At 36.9% G+C, this 25,541-nt stretch overlaps 1 protein-coding gene across 1 annotated transcript in view; it reads left to right on the top strand.

Annotated features, from left to right (window-relative positions):
- TDRD9 (tudor domain containing 9) overlaps positions 1-25,541 on the top strand; it is a 69,399-nt gene that overhangs the window by 29,084 nt on the left and 14,774 nt on the right. Inside the window, exons 7-24 of the mRNA XM_039712940.1 lie at positions 2,560-2,724; positions 7,018-7,121; positions 7,933-7,991; positions 10,875-10,926; positions 11,080-11,164; positions 11,882-11,939; positions 12,497-12,601; positions 14,299-14,396; positions 14,759-14,890; positions 15,506-15,668; positions 15,752-15,815; positions 16,278-16,341; positions 18,201-18,245; positions 19,690-19,743; positions 21,333-21,449; positions 22,347-22,454; positions 24,396-24,496; positions 25,135-25,308. Of these exons, the coding sequence (XP_039568874.1) occupies positions 2,560-2,724; positions 7,018-7,121; positions 7,933-7,991; positions 10,875-10,926; positions 11,080-11,164; positions 11,882-11,939; positions 12,497-12,601; positions 14,299-14,396; positions 14,759-14,890; positions 15,506-15,668; positions 15,752-15,815; positions 16,278-16,341; positions 18,201-18,245; positions 19,690-19,743; positions 21,333-21,449; positions 22,347-22,454; positions 24,396-24,496; positions 25,135-25,308 (1,748 nt within the window). The remainder of the gene's footprint in view (positions 1-2,559; positions 2,725-7,017; positions 7,122-7,932; positions 7,992-10,874; positions 10,927-11,079; positions 11,165-11,881; positions 11,940-12,496; positions 12,602-14,298; positions 14,397-14,758; positions 14,891-15,505; positions 15,669-15,751; positions 15,816-16,277; positions 16,342-18,200; positions 18,246-19,689; positions 19,744-21,332; positions 21,450-22,346; positions 22,455-24,395; positions 24,497-25,134; positions 25,309-25,541) is intronic.

Raw genomic sequence — 25,541 nt, 5'->3', positions numbered from 1 at the left:
TTTGACTAGAATTACGTATTGGGTATTGAGGGCAGTGCTTATTCGTGGTTAAAATGGTAGCATTAACTCCTGGAGATACTTAGCCTTCTTGTTTAAGTGGGATGACATATTTGAAGAAATTTGAAGAAATAACAAAAGATCAGAAATGCTGTACTGTGATTTCTGGGCAGAACTGGTATCAGAATTTGGCTGAGGTTTTTTCTCTGCATGTTGGGCAATTCTGCTTTGTACTAAAGCAGAATTCACAGACATGTTTAGTCTTTGGGGTCTCAAAGTATTGAACTCTTGAAGTGTTAGAGATTAAATACAAGTGATGGAGTTAGGCTAACTCAGTATCTTTCTGTGCAGCTATTTGGGACTGCAGATCCTTTGTGAGGCTGCATGTCTCTTAAGTGCTTCAAGGTAATGGTTTAATGTGATTTTTTCCTGATCTAAAAGTCTAGGTTGGCTGTTTCTGTTACCCTTGGAAGGAATGATGTGTTCTTATGTGCAGTCCATCACATTGATTCAGGCTTGGTCTTTAGGTCCTCCAAACGTTCTGTCACTGAAAGTGCCCTTTCATTTGGCATAGGACATGGCTGTGCACTTCACATCTTTCACTTTTTATCCCTTTTCATGCTGATAGAGATTTTAGAGAAAATTCTTGTCTTTAGATTTAGAGACAGTTATGTGAAACTATTCAGCCTTTTTTAGCACTTGGTTCTGCCTACAGAGAAGAGCAATAATTTGATCAAACTGAGTTTGTGAGAAGTTTGTCCTTTATTCTGATTATTGGGTTGGTTTCAGTGGCAGGAATTCCTACAGGCTCTGTCATCTTTTCTGTTAGAAAACATTTTTCTGTAAGAGGTTCCTGACAAATTTTTCATTTTTCTCTGTAGTTCCATTTCAGTCTCTTAAAATTGTCACTGAAAAATTTTATCCCCTTTATATCATTCTCTGCAGTTGTTTCTGCAGATGACAGTTTTTTAATATTGTACAAATCTGAGAGAGACCTATATTTGAGAGAGTGGAGGGCTGTCCCTTTGAATTTCTTCATGAAGAAAGGGGAACTCTTGATCTCACTTGCAGGCCTTGAGCAGAGTACAATGGGCTATTCAGTTTGAATTTTATAGCAAGCCCAGTGTCTCATACTTCATCCTTTTTCAGCCCCTTCTGAAAAACTGTAAAGAAAGGCAGCTTTGATGTGGCAAATTCATTTAGAAAATATAAGGTTCTCCTCCCATCCTCCCTGGATTCATGAAACAAAAGGGTGCAAGGATCCCTATTTAAGAGAGGAAATGAAACATTTTTAACTCAGGGTGGTATGAAATGTGTGTGAGCTGTTCGTTTCCTAGTTTGGAAGTTGCAGATCTCAGAAGCAGCAGGTAATTCAGTATTGCATCAACTAACAGGAGTTAGTTGAGTGATTCTGATGTACTGAGGACAAGATCTACCTGCTGAACTAACCAATTTAAATTATGCTGGATTTTCTGGCAGATTGCTGCTGCAAATTGTTATTTTTATATCAGAAGCAAAGCAGAAGCTGGAGTGTTTGGAGGTTGATCTTGCTGGGATAGGGCTGTTGAAAGAAAACCTGAGATTAAGAGTGTCTCTATTGGGTCAAACCAATCAGTGCAGTTTCCATAGTGAGTAGTAACAGTTCTTGGTATCATCTACTGGGTCTTTGGACATATCTGTGTTCTACAAGTGGTTTTGGACTGCTTGATCTTGAACTGCCTTCTTTGATTAGCATCTGTTCTGATGTGTTCATCTGCCACATTGGTGATTTGTGCTTGTTGAACTTTTGCTTCAGGAGTGCCTCAGACTCTTGGTTTAGTTATGTGACCCTTCAGGCACTGTGCTAAGAATCTGTCACTTCTTTCCACTTTGGAAGGATTCCCTACAGATTAGAGTCCAGATTACAGAGATTGTCTAGAAGGGATAGTTTAATATTCCTTGCCTGTAACTGCAGGTTTAGATTGGATTTTGTTTTGACAGTCTTCAGAGAAGGCTATATTTAGCCTATTGCCCTGGCATAGGTGAGTCACTATGTGTTGAGCCATGAGGCAATCCATGCTGTAGTGGGACAGATTTCATATATTTGCAGAATTAAGTCCTTTCAAATTTCTCCTTTCAGGATCATGTTGGAAAGCTTCATGGTTTAGCCCGCCCTTTCCATGTGTTCCTTATGCCTGAGCACAGTGGTACAGTGCTGTTTTCATTAGTTTGTCTTCCTGTCATTTTGTAAGGGGAATGCTTTTCTGTTCTACAGCATTTCTGTTTTGGGTGGTGGTGAGATCTTTATCAAGAGTATTGTATGTTTTTGGTTGAATTTTCACCATGTTGTCTACCCTAGGCATTCTGGCCTGAGCCATTCTCTTACAGGTGCTTGCCTCTGTCCACATGCTGACTACAGTATCTTAAGCATTTAGTTTGATTGTCTTAAATATACTTAAGTTACATACTTGTAGTAATCAGAATTAGATCATTTAACGTGAGGAGGAAATGGAGAGTCCCATGTAACAGGACAATTTGTGTTAAAATTAATGCTTTACATCTGCTGTACATTTTTTTTAACAGATAATATTGATGTCTGCTTCCATCAACTCTAAAGAATTAGCTGATTACTTTGCACTTCCAGTTCATAATGGTTTGAATCCAGTCTGCATATTTAAGGTGGAAGGCAGACCTTTTGCAATTGAAGAATACTATCTTGATGATTTGAAGGACATTTTTGATTTACAGGTATTGTAAATATGATTTCATTTATTTTGACATAATAAGAAATTGGAGTAGTCAATTGAAAACTGTGTAATCAAATGACATATAGCCACTTTCATATTGCAATTCTAGCTAAGAATTAATAGATGATGATAAAACAGGAGTCTTCTTATGAGCAGACTAGTTTCTTTCATGAAACAGAAACGTTTCAATAGGATGAGGCATTTTGTTTGATAGTTGCATTCAAAATGAACAGTGTAAAAGTGTGTGGAAAGTAACATAAATAGATCTACAGATCTGTTTGAATATAGCTGACAAAATCAGGGAATATTTCCTGGGTTGGTTCATATTGTTGTTATATATCAAAGGCAGAAAGTGCTATGAAATGAAGAGAAAACAATAATTTTTGATTAGAACTTTGTTACCAAGTTGACTTCTCTATCAGCTGAGGCTTTACTATTTTTCTGTCCTGGTTCTTTTCTTTTTTCTTTTTTTTTTTTTTTTTAAATAGTGCCAGAGATGTTATGCAGTAGTTTTGAGCCTTTTTCTGTTGTAACCACATAAGCCTGGTTAATGGTTACACATGGCAAATGTGTAATTTTGAGTAATGAAAACATATTAAAATAACTGATGCCTCTCAGATCCCTGGAGGGCTGTGCTGGAGAACTGCTTCTCTGATGCTTAAGGAGAGTAGGTGCTGGCTGAAGATGTGTTTGCTTTATCAATCTAGCTCATAAGCTGCACAGAATGTATTTTGTATATTTTGTTGTTTTAGAATTTCTGGCATTATAGCAGGTATCTGTGTAAACATCAGATAATGAAGGAATGAATGTAAATATGTGATCTGTTTTCTGTGGTTTTATAATAGGAGTTTGTTTTACATTTGAAAAACAGCTGTGTAGGAATTCACTTGAGTGAGCTTTTTCAGTGGTACGGTTCAAGGCAAAATAAACAGGTTAAAGCAGAATACAACAAATGCACTCAGGCCTGTATTATGATACCCAGTCTAAAAATAACTGGGATGTGGGTGTAATTATTAGTCAGCTTTGATAAGGCAAAACACTATTAGAATGTTATTACAATGAAGGAGTTGGGACATGCACTTAAAAAGTACCAGTGGGGAGAACACACTGTTACTGTTCAGGTTTCATCCATCACTTGTGCAGAAAATAAAATAGCAAAATAAAATAGGAAGCCCAGAAGAAAATAATTGCTCATGCTGTACCACATAAGCAATATGTGTTCATGTTGGCATTGGTTATGCTTCAGCACAGGCAAGGTAAAATAAAAGGCTGTCAACTGTTGACGTTCTAATGCAAACAAAGAAACAAACTCACTGCTTGTAGCCGTTGGCCCATCAGCATTTTTACATTAGTATCACAGCCAAATAATAGGGAGGAGGTTATGTAATACATGGGGCTTTGTAAAAGATTTTTGATGATGACAACAGAAAGATAACCAGGAAATTGAGTAAGAAGTTTCCTTCAGTCAAATTTGATTTGTCATAGCTGCACTTGGAGCTGAATGTCAGCTTGCACACCTTTCACCTCAGAGATCACAAACAAAGGAACTGCTTTCAGTGCTTAGCCCTTTTTATACTTGTTTTCCCTGTGTTTTTTATTTAAAGTTTTCATCTGATTCTTTATCTTGTGTTGTCCTATCTATAGCCATTCTGTTTTTCAGCAGGATGGGGAGAGTATGTTTGTCCAGGATGTTTCTTGTCACTTAGGGCAACAATAGAAGCACTGAAGTGTTATTGGTTCTTTGCTTTTATATCTATATTAAAAAAGGATGACATTGAATTCTAAAGCACTTGGTCTGGATCTTGTTCCTTATGGTGATGTGTGTGAAGATTTTCTCCCAGTACTAGTTATAATTAAAAAATTAAAATGTGGAAGGTCTAAGATGGCTTGTGTAAGATTCTAATGAAATGAAAGTGGAATGTGAGTATTAAGACAGTTAATGAGTTAATGCTGCCATATGGAGGCTGAGGCACATCTTTCATCATGCTAAAATCTAAATCAGATAACTGCCTGAGGTACAGGCTTCAGGCTTTAATTCTTGATGTTTTATTTTCACCTAGAAAAGCCTGTAAAATTTACATAAAGAAACACAGCACTTAAAAGTAAATGCAGTCATTGCTCTTTAGATAAACAGAATTTTTCGAAGTTTACTTTTGATTTTAAAATTAGTAACTGTAAAACTACATTACATAAATCTTCAATAATTTCTTAAAGCATCTCATTCAAAATCATTTTAGTTCTTTGTAATTGTCTCTTGACTGTGAAGTGTGAATCTTCATCCCTTCTCAAAAAATCTTAAAATAATTGGATGTTACTGTAGAGATGTAGAATTCTTCCATGAATCCTGCAGGGCTCTTGGCTTTAATACATCACTCATTTCTGCATGTGATTATGTTTTAAAACTGTGCTTGAAAATAAATTTTTTAGAGCTAGTTTTGACTTGAATAATTTGTCAGTTCATAGATGCTGTTGTAATTTGGAAGATGAACAGAAATGCCAGTCATTATTTTTTCTTCTTCTGTATGCATGTTTGTATAAACTCTCTGCTGTGGCTAGACAGACATCCAGCTGAACCAAAGATAAAGCTTTTTACTTGTATTACTTCATTTGTAGGAAAGAATAAAAATAAGGGAGAAACATCTCTCAGTGTAGCACTGGCTTACTCTTGGGTCATTTATAGGTGTGCTTCTTAATTTGTGAGCATAGGTGCACAAAAAACTAGTTTATTTGGTAAACAAGTTGTTCTGGATGTTTAACAGAATAATGATTTTGTCATACCAGCAACCTCTAAGCCCCAAGTAATCGTTGAAACACAGGTTTAATGCAACATGCATGAAGGTTGTATCTATAGGTAATTTTAAAGCTAGTTGTGTAAATATTTGCCTTTTGTTCTGTATAGTGTTTGAGATATGAAATGCAAATTTAAGAAATTAAGCAAAATGCATTTTTGGCTTGCAAAGGTAAAAACTCCTTCATGTCCATGGAGCTAGAGTCAGAGTCCTGATGGAAGGTAGTGAGCTGCTGTCAAAAGCTCTTCTGATTATGTTGTATTATTTCAGTCAGGGCTGACTGGGTTTGGATTTGCTATTTGTCATGTTGTTACCTTTTATTAGGAGTGATGTGGAAGCCTTGTCATGTTAGAGAATACTAAAGGTACAATCAGTAGCAAAATTGAAAAGACAAATTTGACAGTTATTTAAGCTGGGATAATATAAACCAAAAAATCATAAATTGCAGCAGCCCAGAAGAGAACTTGCTGAGATTTTTCACATATATTGGAGCAAAAATCACTTTGAAGAAAACAATCAAGTATTTTTAAAGTTTCTGCTGGGTTAATCAACCTGAGGACTGAAGTTGTAGTAGCAAACGCTGATCTAAATCAGTGTTTCCAGATTGGTGATAGGAGCTGGGCTTTTGTGATTGTTATGAGCTCCTTTACAATGGGAAACTGGTAGAAAAATTACTAATTTAATTTGAATAGTTTAGATGGTTAAGTGGTCTGTGATTTTAGCTCTCTGAAACACTTGGTTCAGTAAAGAGTTCACACTAGACTGAGGATAAACTCTGAGAGTGAAAGGTGAGCAATGATCAAAAGCTATTTTCCCTACAAGAGAAAAACTTGTAATGCTATAGACCTTTTTCATAGCAGGTCTAGTTCATTAAGCATAAAACTGAAAAGTGATTAAGTTACTGTCTTTGCTCTGAAGACTTGATGGTTTTTGTTCTTAAATACTAAAGCCTTGAGTTTGTACAGAATGCTGGAAAACGGTGTAGACAGATCACCATGGTTCCACTGAGTTCAGCAGAACAGTAATTCTTTGGCAGGGTGTGACCAAAACCCATTAAATGCAAAATCAGTTTAAAGGAGAATGAGGTACATGGTTTATGTGCAGGCAGGTAGAGAGATCTGTGTAATAGCAGCTGTGAGAAGCACTCTGCCTTCCCTACACAAATTCCTCCCTGTCATCCTGTTCCCATGAGTTCTGCGCAGTTCCTGTGTGCTTGACACTTCAGGATAAGGAGCATGTTCTGCAAATTAATGGAGGGTGGGCTGGTGCTTAAGTAGGTAAATATCAGAAGTATTTCTTCAGCATTAAAATTGTAGGATGCTTGAAGAAAAATTTCTATTTAGAAATTTTTTCTATTTAGAAGGTAATGAGTTCATCAGATGAAGTTACTTCTTCTGTACTGGATCAGTTTGAATTGAAAGCACTTGAGAAACTGAAATACATATGTGAGCTACAGTCTTTTAGCCAGTTATGCTGTGTTAACCTCATTGCTTCCTTCTCCAAAGTTTCATCCTGAGAGCCTTGGGGAACCAGTGATAGAACAGAAAATGTACCAAGTGGCAGTGTCTCTGATTCAGTCATTTGATGAGTTGGAAAAGAGGAGCAATGGGTAAGATGCAGTTCAAGATCTGGAATAAGTGTCTCTTGGGGAAATGAGAATCTAATTAGGCAGCAGCAGAGTCCCTAGTTATCAGTGGAAACTTAATTTTTACTTGCATCTATGCCTTTATTTTACATATTTGTTTGATTTGTACCCAGTGTTCCTAAAGTGCACTTCATGCCCTGAAGCATGAGTGACTATTCAAGGCAGCCATGTCATATGGAAAATACATTCTTTACTGCAGACCAGAGCTGAGGAGTATTTATATAAAGAATTATATAAATATAAATGATACTACTTTATATTCTAGCCTAAACCATACATTATCTAATGGGAAAAAAGGATAAAAGCTAGGCATTAATTTTCACTGGCTGTTTAATGCCTTAATGACATGTGAAATAAGTAAATAATGGGTTTTGCTGCTCTGTTTTGTAAATTGATGTTTAGTAGCTGAAGATGTAATGGTATTCAGATGTGATATCTGAAAATGTAATAAAGTTACTTCTACCACTTTTGTCTAATACTGTGTATTAGGTAACCTAATTCTGATTATTTTCATTGTAGAATGAGACTGTTTCTGTTTTGTCATAGTTTTGAAGAAAAACACTAAACCTATTGCTCTGGTTCTGTAGGGTTTATATCTTGCATTTTTCAGAAAGCAAAGTTGCAAATAATGGTTGAAATTTCATTTCTTCAAGAAGTTTAAATAATGCATGTTAGAAAAAATGTGCACTTCTGCTTGTTCTTCCAGAATAAAATAACTTGGGGTAATGAGGTAGATTGAGACTGTAAAACTAATGAAGCTGTGTTTTCTTGTTAGGGAGAAAAAGAGCTGGAGTGGTACATTGGAACGTGGCAGCGTGCTTGTGTTTTTGCCAGGCGAGTATATGTCTTAACTTTCTTTTTTGTTATTTGTCATCTAATGAGCTTTCTTCTGGTGCTTCTACCAGGGATTCATTAAACACATACTTAAATGAGGTCTCTTTGGGCATTTTTTCTTGGAAACTGGTTTAATTGTGGCAGTAATTGGAAAAGCTGTGAGTCAAAAATTAAGATGTTATGTATTTTAAAAATAATGAAATTAATTCTGTAGTTAAACTGCAGAAAAGCAGTTGCTAAATTTTTTGGTGCAATTATTAATGATTGTATGAAGCTCATAGGATTCTTTTAGACATGTTTCCTTATCTGCATATAGTGTGGTCTTCATTTAAATTGTTGTAAAAGCTCAAATTCATGTTTTTCGTTCCATGTACATTGGTTGGTGTGGTTGGCATGCTCAAAAGTAAACATGATGACATTAGAGGTTATTGATCAGAAAACTGCCTGTACATGTGGTCTTCTTTAAGGAATGAAACCTAAGGTGTTTTGCACAGAAATTACTGTAGGCTTTTGTTTTGACTGCCATTTTTATTTAAACTCATTAGCTGGATTTTAGAGGCAGTGTAACTAGCCTGCAGAGTAGTTTTCCTGAACATCATAAATCTGTTAACCTGGTGGTTTCAAATATTCTTTTACTTTATGTGCTGAACATTTGTTAATTTAAAACTTGGAAAAGATTTGGTTGTGTTCAAGGGGAGAGTCACCTGCCTGTCCAGGGCAGCTGTCCCTTGGACACAGTGAAGTCTGCCCCTACCAGGACTTCCTAACTCCGTAAAATGTTTATGAATGTCATCTCCCTGCTGTGTTGAGCTTAGGAATAGGCATGCCAGGACTGGGGCTGGAATCCCAGCACACCAGCTGAAAGATACACTGCATGTGCAGAGCAGCTTTCCTTGGAGAGTGCTCCCCACTAGCTAAAAGGCATTAGAGCTGCCTTTCTTGGAACTACATTCACTATAAAATTAATGGGTAGAAGGAATGACTTCATTGTGTCAAGGTAATGCCCATTCCAGTTTGTGATTAATAAGGTTGGGGAGGCCGTATCTGTTGCTTCTGGCTTCTGATATTGGTGTTTGTCTGGTGAGTTTTCAGATTTTCTCAGCCCCTCTGAGGCTTCATTTCAGTCTGAAATTACTCCTTAGCATTTTCAAATCCTAAATCTTCATCTTTCATCTTGAGTTGGTTTTTTGTTTGTTTTGGTTTTTTAATTTTGTTTTGGATTTTTTTTTTGTTTAAATACATTTGGTAAATTTGTGGAAACCTGTGTGGTAATGATCTGGTACAGTCAGGTTTGTATTTTATTTGTTCAGTGTTTGACCTTGTCTGGTTTTAAACTGGGTACTCATGACTGATCCTGACCACAGAATTAGCAAACACCCCTTGAAATTTCCCTCACAAATGTTTTATACAGAACTGGAGAGGAGGGGAGGCGAGCCCTCAGTTTACACTGAGGCAGAGCTTTGGGTTATTTTTACACATTTAACATCCACATTTAGGAAGTTGATTTGAGATGCTGCTTTTTTGAGGGCTAACGATTACATAGCATTTTGAACATTAAAAATAACTCTCCCACTGGCTTGTCAAGTTGAGTGTGCAGCAGCAGCCAGAAAGAGCAGTGCTGTGCTGAGGATGCTGTTAAGGGATATTTGCCCACTGTCTTTGTGGAATTCAGTGATGGGGCAGAGTCTGATTCCAAAAGGAGCTGCAGCTGTCTCAAGTAGGATGCCATGTTTTCCCTTCTAATTGCCTGTCTTGATCACTGCTTAATTTTTTTTTTTTTTTGGTAATGCTAAGTCTGATTCTTTATAGATAAGTATTCTTCAGTACTCAACTCTCCTTTGGTTCCAGAACTTGCCTCTTTGTAGGTAACAGGTGGTGCAAAGTACTGTGTTAAACCGTAATTTTCTTAATGTACATGCATGAAGATGTTCCAAATGATCTAATTTTATCTGTTCTGCTGGTGTTGGTCTCATTTTTTGTCTGTTCCATATTTTCTTCTGCACTTCTCTATGCCCTGCTCTCCTTACTGTTGCTGTATGTTTGCCAAATAGGTTATGTTACTAGTTCCCATTTCATTCTGAGACCTTTGTCTCCTGGTGGGATCCTTGTGTTCTGTAGGTGTCATGGTCAGTCAACTCTTGTCACTTCTGAAACTCATCAGCAGATACCGCCTGCTGTGTCTAGTCAGTAATTACAGACTGACTAATTAATTTCTGTTAACAGTGATGATGCAGAGTCTGCTCTGCCAAACATGAATCAAACTTTTTAATTGTAAAAACAGCCTCCATGGAAGGCCGCTGTGGGACAGGCTTTTGAAAATGGGGCATTTGGAATTGAAGTCTCAATAAGAAGCAAACTAAACTTCTCAGAAAGATTTTATGTCTGTGGAGGTATTTAGGAAAACAGAAAACATCCCTTAGTCATAAGATTTCCCCTGGCAGATGTGAAATGCATGCCCCGGAAAATGGGCACTGGAATAGCCACAGGTGAGATGGCTGAGACAGAAATAGCTGGTTTTTTTTCCCTTGGCCCTGTTCATTGAAAGAACTTGTTTTGGCAGAAATACCCAATTTTAGCCTAAACCAGACAGATATTCAGCATGTGTTGTCAGTTATAAGAAAATGAAATGAGGACTAATAACGGAATGTTGTCAAATTGTCTTCATATCTTTATTAAGTGTAAAATTAATGCCAAATGGTTCTTCAAAAATTGACTGACTGGTTTTCAGAGTTTTATTATATTTGCTGTTTAATTCTTCTACCATTTTATTATATGGTAAAAAAGAGGTAATAATGACAGGCAGTTAATAGGTGAAGTAGATGTGTTTGAATTGTTCCTGATGACTAAAATGAAAAATTAAACTCATGATTACTTTTTCCATAGGTTTAGGTGAAATAAGATACATGCACTCATGCCTCTCAGATAAATTCCAAAGGTAAGTTAGACCACATTTGTTTCAATTCAGTTAAACCTGAATATGAGTCTTTCAGCTGTATGAGTTTTAAGTGCGTAATAGGGTTTAGCACAGAAGTGTAATCAACTTTAATATTCTTGCATCAGTAAATATTTCACTAATATATTTTTTTAGGTGGCAAGTGTACCCACTTCATGCATGTGCAACATTGGAGGAACAAAGTAAAGTATTTTCAGCTACGGTTCCTGGCTACAGAAAAGTAAATATTTTTAAATCATGACTTTTTTAAAGCATGTGAAATTTCTTGCTAGAGTACTAATAGCAAATAATAATGTATTTAAGTAATATTAGCTGTTCTAACTCAAACCATTTTATGAGGACAAAGAACTTCAGCTTTTCAGAGTGTAAACTGATGGCCTTTCTTACCAAGCTGTTGTTTTAACTGGTGTGCAGACCTCAAGAGAGGTGCATTAGCCTTGGGGAAGTTACCCTCAAACTATTGCCTGTTCTTATCCTTCAGAATGGTTTGTGCATGTTGATTCTTGCACCTCCATGACAGGGGGGTGCTGCTGGTGGCACTGAACAGCAAAGTAGTGCCCCAGTGTGGGGGACTGTCCCACTGTGTGCCCCACATTGTCACTGCTGCCTCGGTTTTCTTCATCTCCTATTGCTAAGAGAGTATTGCTGCCAATAGTGTGATTTTTTTTATGGCAAAGGCACAAGGAAATATTGCCATTCTTCCTGTACACTAATGCTGCACTACATTATTATGCTTTTTTAGCTCAGAACAAGAAAATACAAGGGGTTTTGTATTGTCCTTGCATGGTATTGCTTTTTTTAGTATGCAGAGCAGAAATGCTGTGTTGCCATTACAATTATATTTCTTCATAGCAAGTTGGATTTTTCATGTAGAAACATTAATGGAAGTAATTTTTTGTTTATGCATTCCTTGTTCTTTTTTTGCTTCAAAACTCAGATTATTCTAGCTACCAATGTAGCTGAGAGCTCTGTAACAGTTCCTGATGTTAAGTATGGTAAGTTGTCTAAATCTTCTTATTCTCTATTCATTGTGTTTGAAATATTTTCCATACTTGTGCTAGGTTTGGTCTCCAGGATATGTCACTGTTCAAAGCACTGCTGTTGGCGTGTTGAATTATTACTTTCACAACAGAGAAATCTGAATATATGAGCAAATAGAGCTACTGAGTGGGAGGTTGGTTTGAGTCTTCACTAAGGGGTAATTTTAAATGCAGTAACAAGCAGAGCCAGACCTCATGTCACAAGTTAAGGTTTTTAATCACATTCTGACTATGTTTTGAAATAATCGCATCAGTTTAAGCAAATTTTCATCCAGAGTTTCTAAATGCAGAAATGATTGCCTTTTAAGGATTAGCACCTACAGTGATTTATTATTTTTACAGTAAGATCTGTTAGGAGTTTGATTAGTATTCAGAATATCTTGGGTCTGATTATTTATAAATCTGATGTTCTTTTTATTGCTATTCAAGTTACTCAGACGTTTCTGATAATACAGATTATTCTCATGTATTTCTTTCCACTGCCATGAGGATTTTTTTTTTCTTACTTGCAGTGATAGATTTCTGCTTAACTAAAATTTTGTTTTGCGATAAGGAAACTAATTACCAAAGTTTGAGGCTTTGTTGGGCATCTAAGACAAACTGTAATCAAAGAAAAGGTAAGATGACAACAGGTAATGCAAAGGAATTTTAGAAGCTGACCTTCATGAGCAATTCTTTGTTGCTTTTTCTTGTATTAATAGTAAAAAAACCAGATTATTTTGGCCATTAATACTTGATAAGTCTTTACCATGTCGGGATATAAAAATGGGAATAAACAACTCTGTGTGAATAATTTTTTTTCCTCAAGTATATTTGCAGAGGAGTGTTTTGTATCTTAGCGAAAAGTTTTAAAATTCACAGACCATGGATTCTTTGGTATTGATTAGCAATTTTATCACAGACTATTTTTGAAAAGGGGTGATATGTACTGCTAGGTATTTATGAACTGCTTGTGAGCTGCAGCAGATAAAGGAGCTTTCATGTGTATATGTTACTGTTAATGAGTTGAAATATCCACAGCAGTGTTTCTAGTCTACACCAGTGTTCATAGCACAAGGATAAATAAGATTCCATATTGTCTCTTCTAGTAAGACAGTCCTCTTAAATATCAATATCTTTTTAATGTCTGTCCAAAATAATACTAAATAAATTAATAGCAGTGATATCTTCAGATCTAAAAAGACTGTAATTTTTAATTATTATGGGGTCTTTACAATTACAGCTGGGTGCCAGATACCCACCAAAGCTGCTCTGTCACTCCCCTCTCCTCATCTGGACAGGAAGGAAAATGGTGATAGAAGGCTCAGGGTTTGAGATGAAGACAGGGAGATCACTTAGCAATTACCATCACAGGCAAAACAGACTCAGCTTGGGGAAATTAATTTAATTTTATTACCAAACAAATCAGTCCTGAGTGGTGAGAAATAAAGCCAAATCTTAAACAGCTTCCCTCCATTCCTTCCCAGGCTTGGACTCACTCCCAGTGTCTCTGCCTTCTCTGCCCTAGTGGAACACAGGGATGGAAATTGGGGATTGTGGTTGGTTCATCATGCATTCTCTCTGCTGCTGCTGCTTCCTCACACTCTTGCACTATCAGATATGGGGGAAGTTTCCAGCAGCTTCTCACAGAAGCCACCACAATAACCACCCCCTTTCAAGACCTCACTGTGAGCCCATGAGCCCCAATATACAGATTTATTTCCATTTGGTTCCAGGTCAACAGAGGTCTCAACAATCAGCCAGTGTACAACCAGCAGAAGTAACATTCTGTGTAGAAGACTTGGGCTTGTTGTGCATGTGGCTTAAAAATGTGGCCTGATTGTCTAGTGGAGTATCCCACAGAGAAGGAGTACCTTTTACTTGGTTAAAGTGAATGGTGTTTGGATTTATAAAGACAGACTTCTGAGTCATTGTGTTTTCTGTAAATAGTAGATCATAAAGATGTTTTGCTGTTTATCATTGTAGCTTAGAAGTTGTTTATATTGAAGATTTATTTTCTAGCTATAGAGTCAAATAGGAAATGCCTGTTCAACTGAGAAAAATGGCTGTTGATTTGAGGGCAGTTATGTGAAAGAGGTATTTGAGTGAAGTAGTTATGTAATTCTTTTGTTAGTTACTGCTCCTATGAAAGTAAAATTTTTTTGTCCTACCCTTCTGTGTCCTCTGGGCTTGTCTGCTGAGAGAGAGCAGAACACTGCTCAGCCTGCAGCATCAGCTGTCGTGTGCTGCTCAGCTGCCCAGAGGGTTTGTAGATGGATGGGTTTGGAAAAAACTTGTGCAATTTAAAACTGGTGATTTGTTCTTTTATGTGAAGGTCGTGCTGGACGTGTTTCCAAAGGCTATTGTTACAGGCTCATACGCAAGGACTTCTGGGCAGACTGTATTCCAGAGAAGTCAGAACCAGAGATGCTGGTAAGGCTTTTGGGTTTAGGATTAGGTTTCCTTTAATGCATGTAGTCATAGCAGAGAAGCTTTGCTTTACTTTCTCTGAAGATGATTGGAAGAGTTACTAATAGCTAATAGTATTGACTAGAATTCAATTTGATAACTATTTGACAAAGATCATTCCACAAAGTTTCCTTATAGGAGGAGATACATTATGGCAGTAAAATTGATGTGGATTAGAAATAAGCAATCTACTCAAAAGAAAGTAAACCCTTGTTGTACACAATTAACTTCAGATTTTGCTGAATTGTAAACTTAGTTTTTCATATAAAACATTTTGTCACACTTCCCATGAGGGGAGAGTAACAATAATCTTGTCTTCCCTTCAGCATTGCCCATTAGGATCTGCAGTCTTAAAGTTAAAGAAGCTTGATATGGGGGAACCAAAAGCCTTGCTGGCAACAGCTCTTTCTCCACCCAGTGTAGCTGACATTGAACGTACAATACTTCAGCTGAAAGAGGTAGGCTTCCTTTTACTGTTGTCACAATCAAGGTAATAGGAATGTACTGCAGAAGTGGTTTTGTTTGTATTTAAGGTAGCAGTAGTCTTAACTGGAACCTCAGATATGAACTGTGTCTAGAAAGTCTTTCACACCTTGCTCTGTTGTTGGGTTTCCATCCTTTTGAGCATAATTTCTGTAGTTACATCTTTAAATCACTATTGTAATTTCATCAGGAAGTAACGATACTCTCTGAGGACTAGAATCTGTGGTGAGAAAGAACAGAGAAATAAACCAAAAGAAACCTTGGTATGCGACATTGTTTATAGAATAGAAAAAATCAGACTCTTAAAATGTATGATTTATAGAGGTCAGCCTGAAGATATCCTTCTCACCTGTACAAGGAGGATAATGATTTTGATTTTCAATTATAAAGATGGTGAGGGAGAATCTTCATTGCATTAAACTTTTTTCTTTTCCAAAGTGCTTAAGAAATAATATTTGCATCATTTGTAGCTTGATTTTATATCCAGTATATGTGGTAGCTTTTGGTTTCAAAAGCACCAGGCATTATTAAAACTTGTTTTAGGTTTTCTTAGTCAGCTTTTACAAGTGAATACATTTTAATTTCTCTAGCTTGGAGCACTTACAACCTCTGTGCAAACAGAAGATGATCTGCATGATGGTGAGCTGACTTTCTTAGGAACGGTGTTGACACAGTTGCCGGTGGACCTGCATCTTGGAAAATTGATAGTCCTTGGGCATGTCTTTGGTTGCTTAGAGGAATGCCTCATTATAGGTAACTGAAAGAAGAACGTGTGAGAACATTTCTCTAGAACCACATGATTTGCAGGTTTTAATTTTGATTTGTTTTTGTTGTAGCTGCAGCACTGTCTTCGCGGAATTTTTTTGCAGTACCTTTCAAAAAGCACGTTGATGCATACAGGTAGTTCCTCAGATGTTTTATAACTTCCTAACTACATTGGAGAGCAGAGGGCAGAGTTGACTGCTCAATATAATTTTCTGTGTCATGACTCTTATTTTCTGTAAAAATTCCAAGCAGTGCACAAAGAAGCTTTTGCAAGTAGTTTACACTGGAATCTGTTTGGGAACATAAATCACAGAGCTAACTCATTGTTTCCTGAGCACAAGGCTGGTTCTTCAGCTCTGCCTTTCTCATGTGGCAGTGTCTATTAAAATGCTTCTTTAACTAGCAAGGACAATTACTTATTATTATCCTGCTCATACAGAGCATCTCCTTCAGTGAGGAGATGTGAATAAGAACAAGTAATTACAGTAAGTGTATTGATCATGTTTATTAAAGACATGGAGGGTGTTACTGAGCTGTGTAATACATGCAGTATTTGAAAAACATATTGTTGCTAATAGTTTTTGTTTGTATTGACAGGAAAAGAATGTTTTTTGCTGGGAATAGTAGGAGTGACTGTATTGCAATTCTGAATGCATTTAGGGTAAGTCTTTTGTTCCAGCTTAGATTACAGTGAAATCTGATAGACCAGCATGAAGGTTCTCACTTTTGTAGGATCAGTGCAGCATATTTACTTAGCAGTTGTTAAAGACTTCACATTACTGATAGCTGTATATTGATGTTTTTTGCAGTCTTGGTTCAGCTGTGTCTTGTTTAAGCTGAGACCCCTTGTGTGAGGACACGAGGCTTGACTCCATTTTCATCAGAAGGCTGATTTATTATGTTATATATTATATTAAAATACTACATTAAAACTATACTAAGAAGAACAGAGAGAAGAAGATCAGAAGGCTACAAAGACAAGAATAGAATAGGAATGAATAACAAAAATCCTGTGACTGCTCACAGCCTTGGCACAGGTGGCTGTGATGGGTCACTAATTGAAAATAATCCACATGGACCAATGGAAGATGCACCTGGGGCCTTCCACAGCAGCAGACAGTTATTGTTTGCATTTCTTTCCTGAGGCTCTCAGCTCCTCAGGACAGAAAAAATCCTAGCAGAGGAATTTTCACTAAAATATCATGGCTACAGCTGTATAAAGTTTCAATTGTCTCTAATAGCCAAAAATGAAATGCCAGAGATGTGGTCATGTTTTGTAGGTTGTTTTTAACCAAGAGCAGTTTGGACTGGTAAATTCTAGTATAAAATGAGTTTGGTGACCTTTCTCCAAACTTCTTAGCTTTGGCTTTGGGATGGTTTTGTGCAAATGTTATTTTTTGATACTCTTGGCTGTTTTCTGGCTCAGTACCATGGACAGAGGTCAATTCCTCCAGGCAGAGCCAGAGCTGGTACAGCACAGCAAAGGCTTCTGCTAGAGGAACTTGCTATTCAGATTCCAACATTTTCTATAATGCATGCTCTGGTGTGTTTTGTAATCTTCTGGAGAGTCCAAAATCATCAGCTACTGATTTAATTTATTCTCCTTTTTTTGAGCATGTTGCTCTTCGGTCAAAACTGACTTTTTTTTTTTTCTACTCTGCTATTAGAATTTTTTGAAGCACACATGGGCATGTATGGCACATGTATCCACTAATCCTGAGGCTCAAAAATAATGTTTTCTGAATTCCCTATGTCCTGTTACATACTTCCATTTCCCTTGTGTCATCTGGTAATTATCACCTGTTCATCTGAAGATGGTGTTTCTATAAAACAGTATGTTGTCCTGGAGAATAAACATGAACATTCAGACAGAGCTTCCAGTGAAGTATCTCTTTGTATGAGTGATGTGAAAGCTTTGTTTTGAATGGCTGAGTATCAGAAAAGAACAGGTAAGTTCAGGAAAGTTTGTTTCCAAACTCCTTGGTTCAGGTTGGATTCCTTCTTTTCTGTCAAGGTGGGGAAATGCAGTCTGGCTGTTCAACCTTACATGTAGTCAGTGTCCCCAGTAAACTGGATTATTGTATTATGAGGTGACTTGCTGTCAAACTAGAAATGGATTCTGCAGGCATCTGTCATAAGCTGCCTAATAATGAAGAAATTTTCATTAATATGCTTGGTCTTTTAATTTCTCTACCAGCCTATTTTCTGGGAGCTGTTTGCACCAGAACTTACCTGAATCAGTCATTTCACTGCTTTTGTCCCAAAGCAAGGAGGAAAAAGAGAGTAGTTTTGAAAGTAATCTACTTTATTACAGTGTAAAATTAAGCATCCAAATTGTTCTAATAATTTGTGGATGTTTGCATATGCTTTAAAACTCCATCCATTTCCTCTCATACAGCCAGGTGGACAGCCTGTTGTTAAAAAACTAACCTTATAATTTTAAATGTCATGTTAATGCTTGTAATGATTATTACTGAAGCATTACATTTTGTATCTGAATACTACCTTATTTTTTCTTAGGCATGGCAGGCCTGCAAGGAAAAAGGGAGGCTGAGAAATCCCAAGGTTAGTTAAAATTTTTCTTCTTCTCTTTTCAAGGTTGGTGACTTAAGTGCTGGAGTATTTTATTTTTATAGTAAATATGAAAAGTAAGAAGTTTTTGCTAGCAATGTTTATTTATAATAATTATGACTTTTTGTACTTAAATAGGCTAGGCTTTGAGAGAAAGTGAGCATTTGAATCCAGTGCAAAGTTACTTGAAGATGATCCCCTATGTTAGCTCCTTCCACAGATGAATCAACAGTGGCCAGAGGGTTTGAAATCCAGTCTAAAAAGGGAAATTGAGCTGTAGTTGAAAGAAACACTTTTATTGTGCATAAGTATCTCTTTTTAAATACACAGATTTCTGTGCCCTCAGAAAACCCTGAAAGATGGAAGATGTTTAAGTGCATCAGTCACAAAAACCAGTAGCATGCCCCCAGTCCTTCTTTCGTGTGTATGAGATAAAACCTTTTTTATTTCCCTTGTTCTTTCAGAGTGTAGTATCTTTTATGATCACCAATGCATAACATACATTGAGTTACAAGTAGCCAGGGTGGCCAGACTCTCTGATAAAGATGTGCATGCAAAGAAAGATGTTCTGAGTTTTTTGTAAGTGTTCCCAGATTGCCAAGAAGTCCAGTGCCATCCTGGCTTGTATCAGCAGTAATGTGGCCAGCAGGACCAGGGCAATGATTTTTTTCCCTCCCCCCCTGTACTTGGCACTGGTGAGGCCACACCTTGAGTCCTGTGTAGAAAACACTGGAGGACACTGAGGTGCTGGAACATGTCCAGAGAAGGGCAGTGGAGCTGTTGAGGGACCTGGGAGCTTTTAGTCTGGAGAAAGAGGGCTCAGGGGAGACTTTATTGCTCTACAACTGCCTGAAAAGAGGTTATGTTGAGCTGGGGGTTGGCCCCTGCTCCCAGGTGATAGAAGCAGAGAAAATGGCCTCAAGTTGCACCAGGAGAGGTTTAAATTTGAATTAGGAAATATTTTTTCACTGAAAATGTTTCAGCAGACTGTGTGGAGAAGTGGTGGATTTCTTGAGATGCTGTGTGGGTATGGCACTTGGGGACATGGTTTAGTTCTGGACACAGCAGTGCTGGATTAGTGATTGGGCTTGAGGATCTTGGAGGTCTTTCCAAACCATAGCATTCCTGTGATTCTCTAGGTGTGAATGTTAAAGTAGGTTTTTTAGTAGCAGCACAGAGCAGTTGGACTTGTGGGTTGATAATGGAAAGGTTAGATGACCCACAGCTGCATTGGTGATAACCAAAGTATGATTTTAGTCAAATACATAACTGTCTTACATGTTTATGCATGTCACAATACTTAGTATGAATGCAAAGCTGTGAAATGTGATTAAATTCTTCTGTTGCTATATGTAACTACTATTTGTGTCTATGCAGAAGAACGTGAGATAAGGTTTACTAGCAGGAGAAGAAAAAACATTGTAACTTTCTTTTTCAGGAAGAGCTTGAGTGGGGTCGATCTAATTGTGTTCATATAAACAAGATCAAAGAGGTAAGATTAGATAGGTAGTAGTTTTTATAAGCAGAAGGATTTAACTTTCCTCATTCTCTGTAGATGTTAATATCTTGGGTAAACCTACTGTGTCACATATCTATCAATATATATAGATGTTCATTTTCTTAAAATGAACTATGAATTTAGTTGAAAGGAATTTTGTTATGATAAACAGAGTGGTTAAATTATTAACTGCTTAACATATTTTTAATAAACCTGCAGTATTGTTTGCTAATTTTATAGGTTCCTCAGATCACTAGTTGTGATGTGACTGCTATCTGTCGTTGAATGACTTCTGTTGTTAAATAACTTCTGTTCTTTGGTTGGGAAGACTCTAAGCAAATACAGTCATTTAGTGAGGTCTGGACTTGAGAAGCCCTGGGGCTTTGTTACTAACATGACTGTAGCAGTTAATGAAAACTCAGCATCACAATGGGCTTCCAGCTTAATTTGATATATTGAGGAGAAAATAAGTCAGATTGCTGAGTAACTGATTGGCAGAATGGCCTTGGTCATTATTTCACCAGTTCATACCTTTGGTATGAGCAATGCAGGGCCTGTGTTCAAAAAGCACAGGAAATAAAAATAGAATTTGATAGTGAGCAGCCATCTGGATAAGAAATGACAACTTTATGACTTGGAGACATGATAACAAAAAAAAAGAGAAAAGCAAATTTTGTAAAACTGTACAGTGGAATGATCAGTCTCACATGGCAGCCTCTCTTGGCTCAGTTTCAGATAATGCTGGAAGAGGTTGTGCATGACATAATGTATGAGTTTAGAATGGTCACCTTCACTTAACACTCAGTAAGATTTGGGGGCTTTTATTTGCTGCACCTAAAGATCCTAATTTCCTAATCCCTTGTGTGGAAGTGAGTTTGCAGAACTGAGTCTGTCACAGGGTTCCTTTCTGGCAGTGGTTGTTCTGGTAGTGTGCTAAAACTGCCAGCAGCTGGAAGGAAAGGGAAATGTAGTTACAAGGAAGTTGTGTGGACAGTGCTTTGTACATCTGCTCCAGAATCGTTTGGGAGAGTGAAAGCATTCACTCTGTCTGGTTGGAGGACCAGTGGGAGTTTCTTGGAAATGCTGAAGATGGAAAGCTGGAATATGTTCTGCTGGAGGGCATAAGTTTGGTCTCTCACAGTAATCAGAGTTGTCTGCTAAATTGAGGGTACATCATGGTCACTGCTGCAGTTGGATGCAGAATTCCAGTTGCTAGCAAGGTTTTTTACCTCCTAAGTTACAAACCTAAAATGATTTAAATAGAGAATATAATCTTGTAAAAGGTTAATTCAGTTCTTTTCCTAATTTTGTCCTGTATCATATATATAATGCATATATGCATAATATGCTTTGTGACTACAGAGAAGTTCTTTATAAGGAGATTTTGGGAAAACTGCTTGAGTCACAGTACTGAAATTATTTTCCAACATAAAGGTGCTGAGCAGTATGTTGGTGAAATGCTTACTAGTCACCTGAAAAGGGAAGGGAGTTTGCCCAATGTTTTCAGACTTTAACGAACATTTTATTTCAGTTTGTGACTGAGTTTGATTCCTTTCAAATGTAACTTGGAGATCAAATTTCAGGTGGAAGAGTTATTTCACAACTTGAAAAGAAGAGTCAGTGCATTTAACATGCATGTTAAAGCTCAGCCATCTCCTGTGGACCAGGAATATGTGTGCAAACAACGCTTCATCTTGCAGGTAATGCTTTACTGTCATAGAGATGCTATTTGCAAAAATTGCAGTTGAATCTTCAGCTCAGTTTTCATAATTTTCAATTCATAATATTGATTAACTACTATTAAACTTGTTTTCCAAAATTCTCTGTGGATGTAGCAAGTTTGGACAGAAAAAAAAACCAAATTGATTAACTACTATTAAACTTGTTTTGCAAAATTCTCTGTGGATGTAGCAAGTTTGGGTAGGAAAAGAAAAGCAATTTTTGGCAGTGTATTAGCAATGTAGAAGGACAGCTAATATTAGTTAATTGAAAATTATATTATCCCTTGTTTGAGGTGTTTTATTTGAACACTGGCTTGGTTAGTTAGTGGGGAGGGGATGCAGAGAATTTCATGTCTAGCTATTTCAACTTTGTCTAATTTCCAGTTAAATTACTTGTCTTATTTGGGCTGGTTAGCAGTGCTTTTATTTTTCACAGACCTATTTATCATTTCAGTGGCAGTTGGTTTAACTGTGTAAGCAGTGAGCTTCTTGGAAATGAATTGTTGAAAGTTTTAAGATACAGCCTGGAAACAGAACAATTTACCTGTAGCTATTTTGTGTGAATTTGTTTAAATTTAGGCTCTTGAAATCAGAACTAAAAATTACAGTTCTCAACCAATAGAATAGAGCAAATCCTCATAGAAAAACATTAATATTGTAGAATTGTTCCAGAAATTGAGCTCTTTTCACAAAAATACATTTTTCAGAATTTGTGTGAATTTGTGTTTAGTCTCCAGTTCTGGTAATTCCTGAACAGAGACAGGAAAAAAATACTCATATGAAGACTTATTGGTGTCTCTCTGTTGCAAGTGTATTTCATTTCAAGAAACTGAATAGAATCTACTGTGTTATCACAAAGTATTTTCTTCATTTCAGGTGGTGATAGCTGGTGCTTTCTATCCGAACTACTGTACTTTTGGAAAATATAATGAAGAAATTGCCATGAAAGACCTTGCTGGCAAGGATCCAAAAACCACTGTAATGGTATGTTAAGAAATTGAATGACTTTATTAAGAATCAAGTAACAGAAATATTAAGTGTTTGGGTGCTATTTTCAAGTTCTGTTCTGACTTGGGCAAGGGGAGAAATAATTACCTACTCTGATCCTTGCTTGGTCTGTCCCACCTTCCTTTCTTTCAATACAGTAAACATTGTGTAGGTGGGCAATTTTGAAAGAATTCCTGAGAACTGCCTCTGTGCTTTTGATTGCTAGTCTTGCACAGGCAGACAGCTTTCATCAAACTAAAAAAATATTTGGAAAAATAGAGCAGAACTATCAAGGGTACTTTTTACTGAGTGCTTAATATAGTGTTGTAACTTCAGTGTTACCCTTTTGGTAATCTCCTGCTTGTTAGTGCATGGCATATGTACTTGTTGCTTTAAGGTTCCTCCGGTGTTACACTGGGTTTTGTTATCTTCTAAAATTGCTTTTCAGCTGATTGCATGTGTGCAAGTTTAAAATGGCTGTGTTGATTTTGCAAAATTGTGCAGTCTAAACTAAGAAAATGTTTGGTGTATCTGAAGTAGGTATTACACTGTAAAACAGCTATGACCTGTGCTTAAAGAAACCAAATCTACCAACAAGCCTCGAAGAATAGACTTTACTATCACAAGAGACAGTAGACCAAAAAAAGGAGAGAGAGTCAGAAAATCTTGATGATAAGGGATCCCTTGTTGATAAGGGATTTTTTGTGCTCCATACTATTTAAGGATATTGAAGCAAAATATCACACTAGACTCAGTCTTTTGGAGTAAAGACTAGTCTTGCCAGGGCAGCCTTGATTAATATTAAATTTGTAGATTTAAAGAGCTGCTTACTTCTAATGTATTTAACTCTTGATCTGCTCTTACGTGAACTGCTTGTTACCTTGGAAGAAGTAGCTGCTGTGTCTTCATCAGTGTAAGTTACCATCTTGGGAGAAAATGCTGCAAGTGCCTCAAGCTCTCACTTGGAGACATTCTTACAGCCATATGCTGCTCCTAATGATGTGCTGAAGATATAAAAGACACTTAAACCTCCTACTCCCTGGTCTCTCTAAATTATCTTCCCTTGAGGCAGTTTCTGCAGTCTGACCTAGACCATGGTATTGACCAGCAGCTGATCTTAGTGCTGCAGCATCAAGGCATGGGAACATTGTGAAAAAATAATGTGGTTTTCCTGTCTAAAGTTGTAAGAGCCAAAGAAAAGAATAGACAGTTACATAAGCTCTGAAAAATAGTTCCAAGTCTCAGTGTTTGAACTTGCTGTTAGGAGTTCATGATTCTGTATTAAATCAAGATCTCATGAGATACTATTAAGAAAAAGTTAGCAAAACGGACACGTGACTGTAGTTGTATGTTAATAGTTGTGAAACCTTACACTGGAGTTACACCTCTGCAAAAGGAAGATGAGGAGATTGCTCTTTGCCATCCCTAAGAGGGGTTATATCCATGTGAGGGAGCTTTCCCACTTGTGCAGGCTGTCCCACCACAGCTCAGTAATTCAGTATGTGATCAGTCTGCCAGGATATGCAGGAGCTGTAGGTCCTTCAGCTTCCCAGACTGTGCATACTCTACAGGATGTAGTTCCCCACTGTGTAAAAGAATCATAGCAGTCCAGTGTTTTCTATTAAAAGCAAAATCAAGAGACAGCTTTTTGTAACAAATAGCAGTTTAATATATATAATTATAAATTATTTTGCTTCATTTATAGTTTATCTATTGGTTTGAAGGAGTAGGGCATTATTAGCAGCAAAATATTGCTTTTTATTGTCTTTTGAGATTCTTGAATGTACTGTAGTGTCTGGAACTTTTGGAATTTGTTGGAGTTTAGATTGCAGATATTCTTTGCAGCTTAGGTGGAGGAGAAAGCTAACTCTTTAGGTGAACTTGAAAATGCATTAAAGCAATTGAAGGTATCCAAATTTAAAATCTTTTTCTTTACAGCTGAAGAACATTCCTCCCTATGGATATATATACCATAAACAGTTGCAGTCAATGCTTAGACAGTGTGGGCAGGTAAAATCTATTTCATACAATGGATCAAGGTGAGTGTAAAATAAACTATCCTGCCTCGTGTTCTCAGTTACAAGTCCGGAAATCAATTTCTTTTGCAGTGATGTACTGAAAAATTAGTTAATTTCTTATATCTTTGGAATCAGTAACTTACTTTTAATTTATTGCTTAGAGTTAAAAAGGTGGTTTTGAAGTCTGATTTACATTGGTTGGAATAACATTAGGTAAGTTAGCCGAGATGGAGCCTTCTGGTTTGTCTCTTCTGTTCCCTAACAGTGGGCCTTAATTGCAGCTCATCTGTCTGTATTTATTTCTGTCTGTTATGCTGAATTTAGCTCATTTGTACAGTCTGATGGCTTTTTTGAGCTGATAATGTGACTAATTTCAGCCTGTGACAGCCTAAAATTGAATTCATGTAACCCTTCTTACTCCTTTTCCAACCTTTAATGCCTTCCTTATTCACCTGTATTTTCACATCCTATTTGCATTAAATTTGTCGTGTGCTGGTGACAATGTTACAAAGTTTTCTTATCACCATCATGAAAATTAAAGTTACATAAAAGCAGTAGGCAGAGCCTGTGAGGAACCTACATTTTACTGTTTGCTGGCCTGCTAAGATAAAGACAGGGAGAAAAAAAAAATTTCTTTTTAAATTTTTTTTTGTAAACAGGGCTTTTGTGGAGTTCTCCCGTAATCCAAAGGAGGTTTTTAAGGTTCTTCCTGAAGTGTACCTGGCAGTCAAGATGTCACAGCTGAAGATTCCTTTTGAGCTGTGTGTTCATCATCCAGAGGATATCAGAAGACAAGTGCAAGGTGCAGGAACTGCAGGTTTGGAATTTCTAAGGTAATTGTATTGCATATATAAAATATGTTTCTTTGCAGTAAAATAAGGTTTGCTGAATTCAATGGGAATTTCCTTGGAAGTATCAACAAGGAAAAAAAGTTATGTTCAAAAAAAAGATGTAAACTGTGTCTAAGCAGAGTGTTTTTGCAGGGCTACAAATAAGTTGATTGTTTTAAATATTTCTTTAGAGTTGAAGGTATTTTGCTGTTCAAGGGAATTCCAGGTATGCAGTC

Source organism: Passer montanus, unplaced genomic scaffold (genome assembly GCF_014805655.1).
Source record: "Passer montanus isolate IOZ18808 unplaced genomic scaffold, ASM1480565v1 scaffold27, whole genome shotgun sequence".
In the NCBI taxonomy this organism is placed as follows: domain Eukaryota; kingdom Metazoa; phylum Chordata; class Aves; order Passeriformes; family Passeridae; genus Passer; species Passer montanus.
This window is presented reverse-complemented; position numbering and strand designations above follow the sequence as displayed.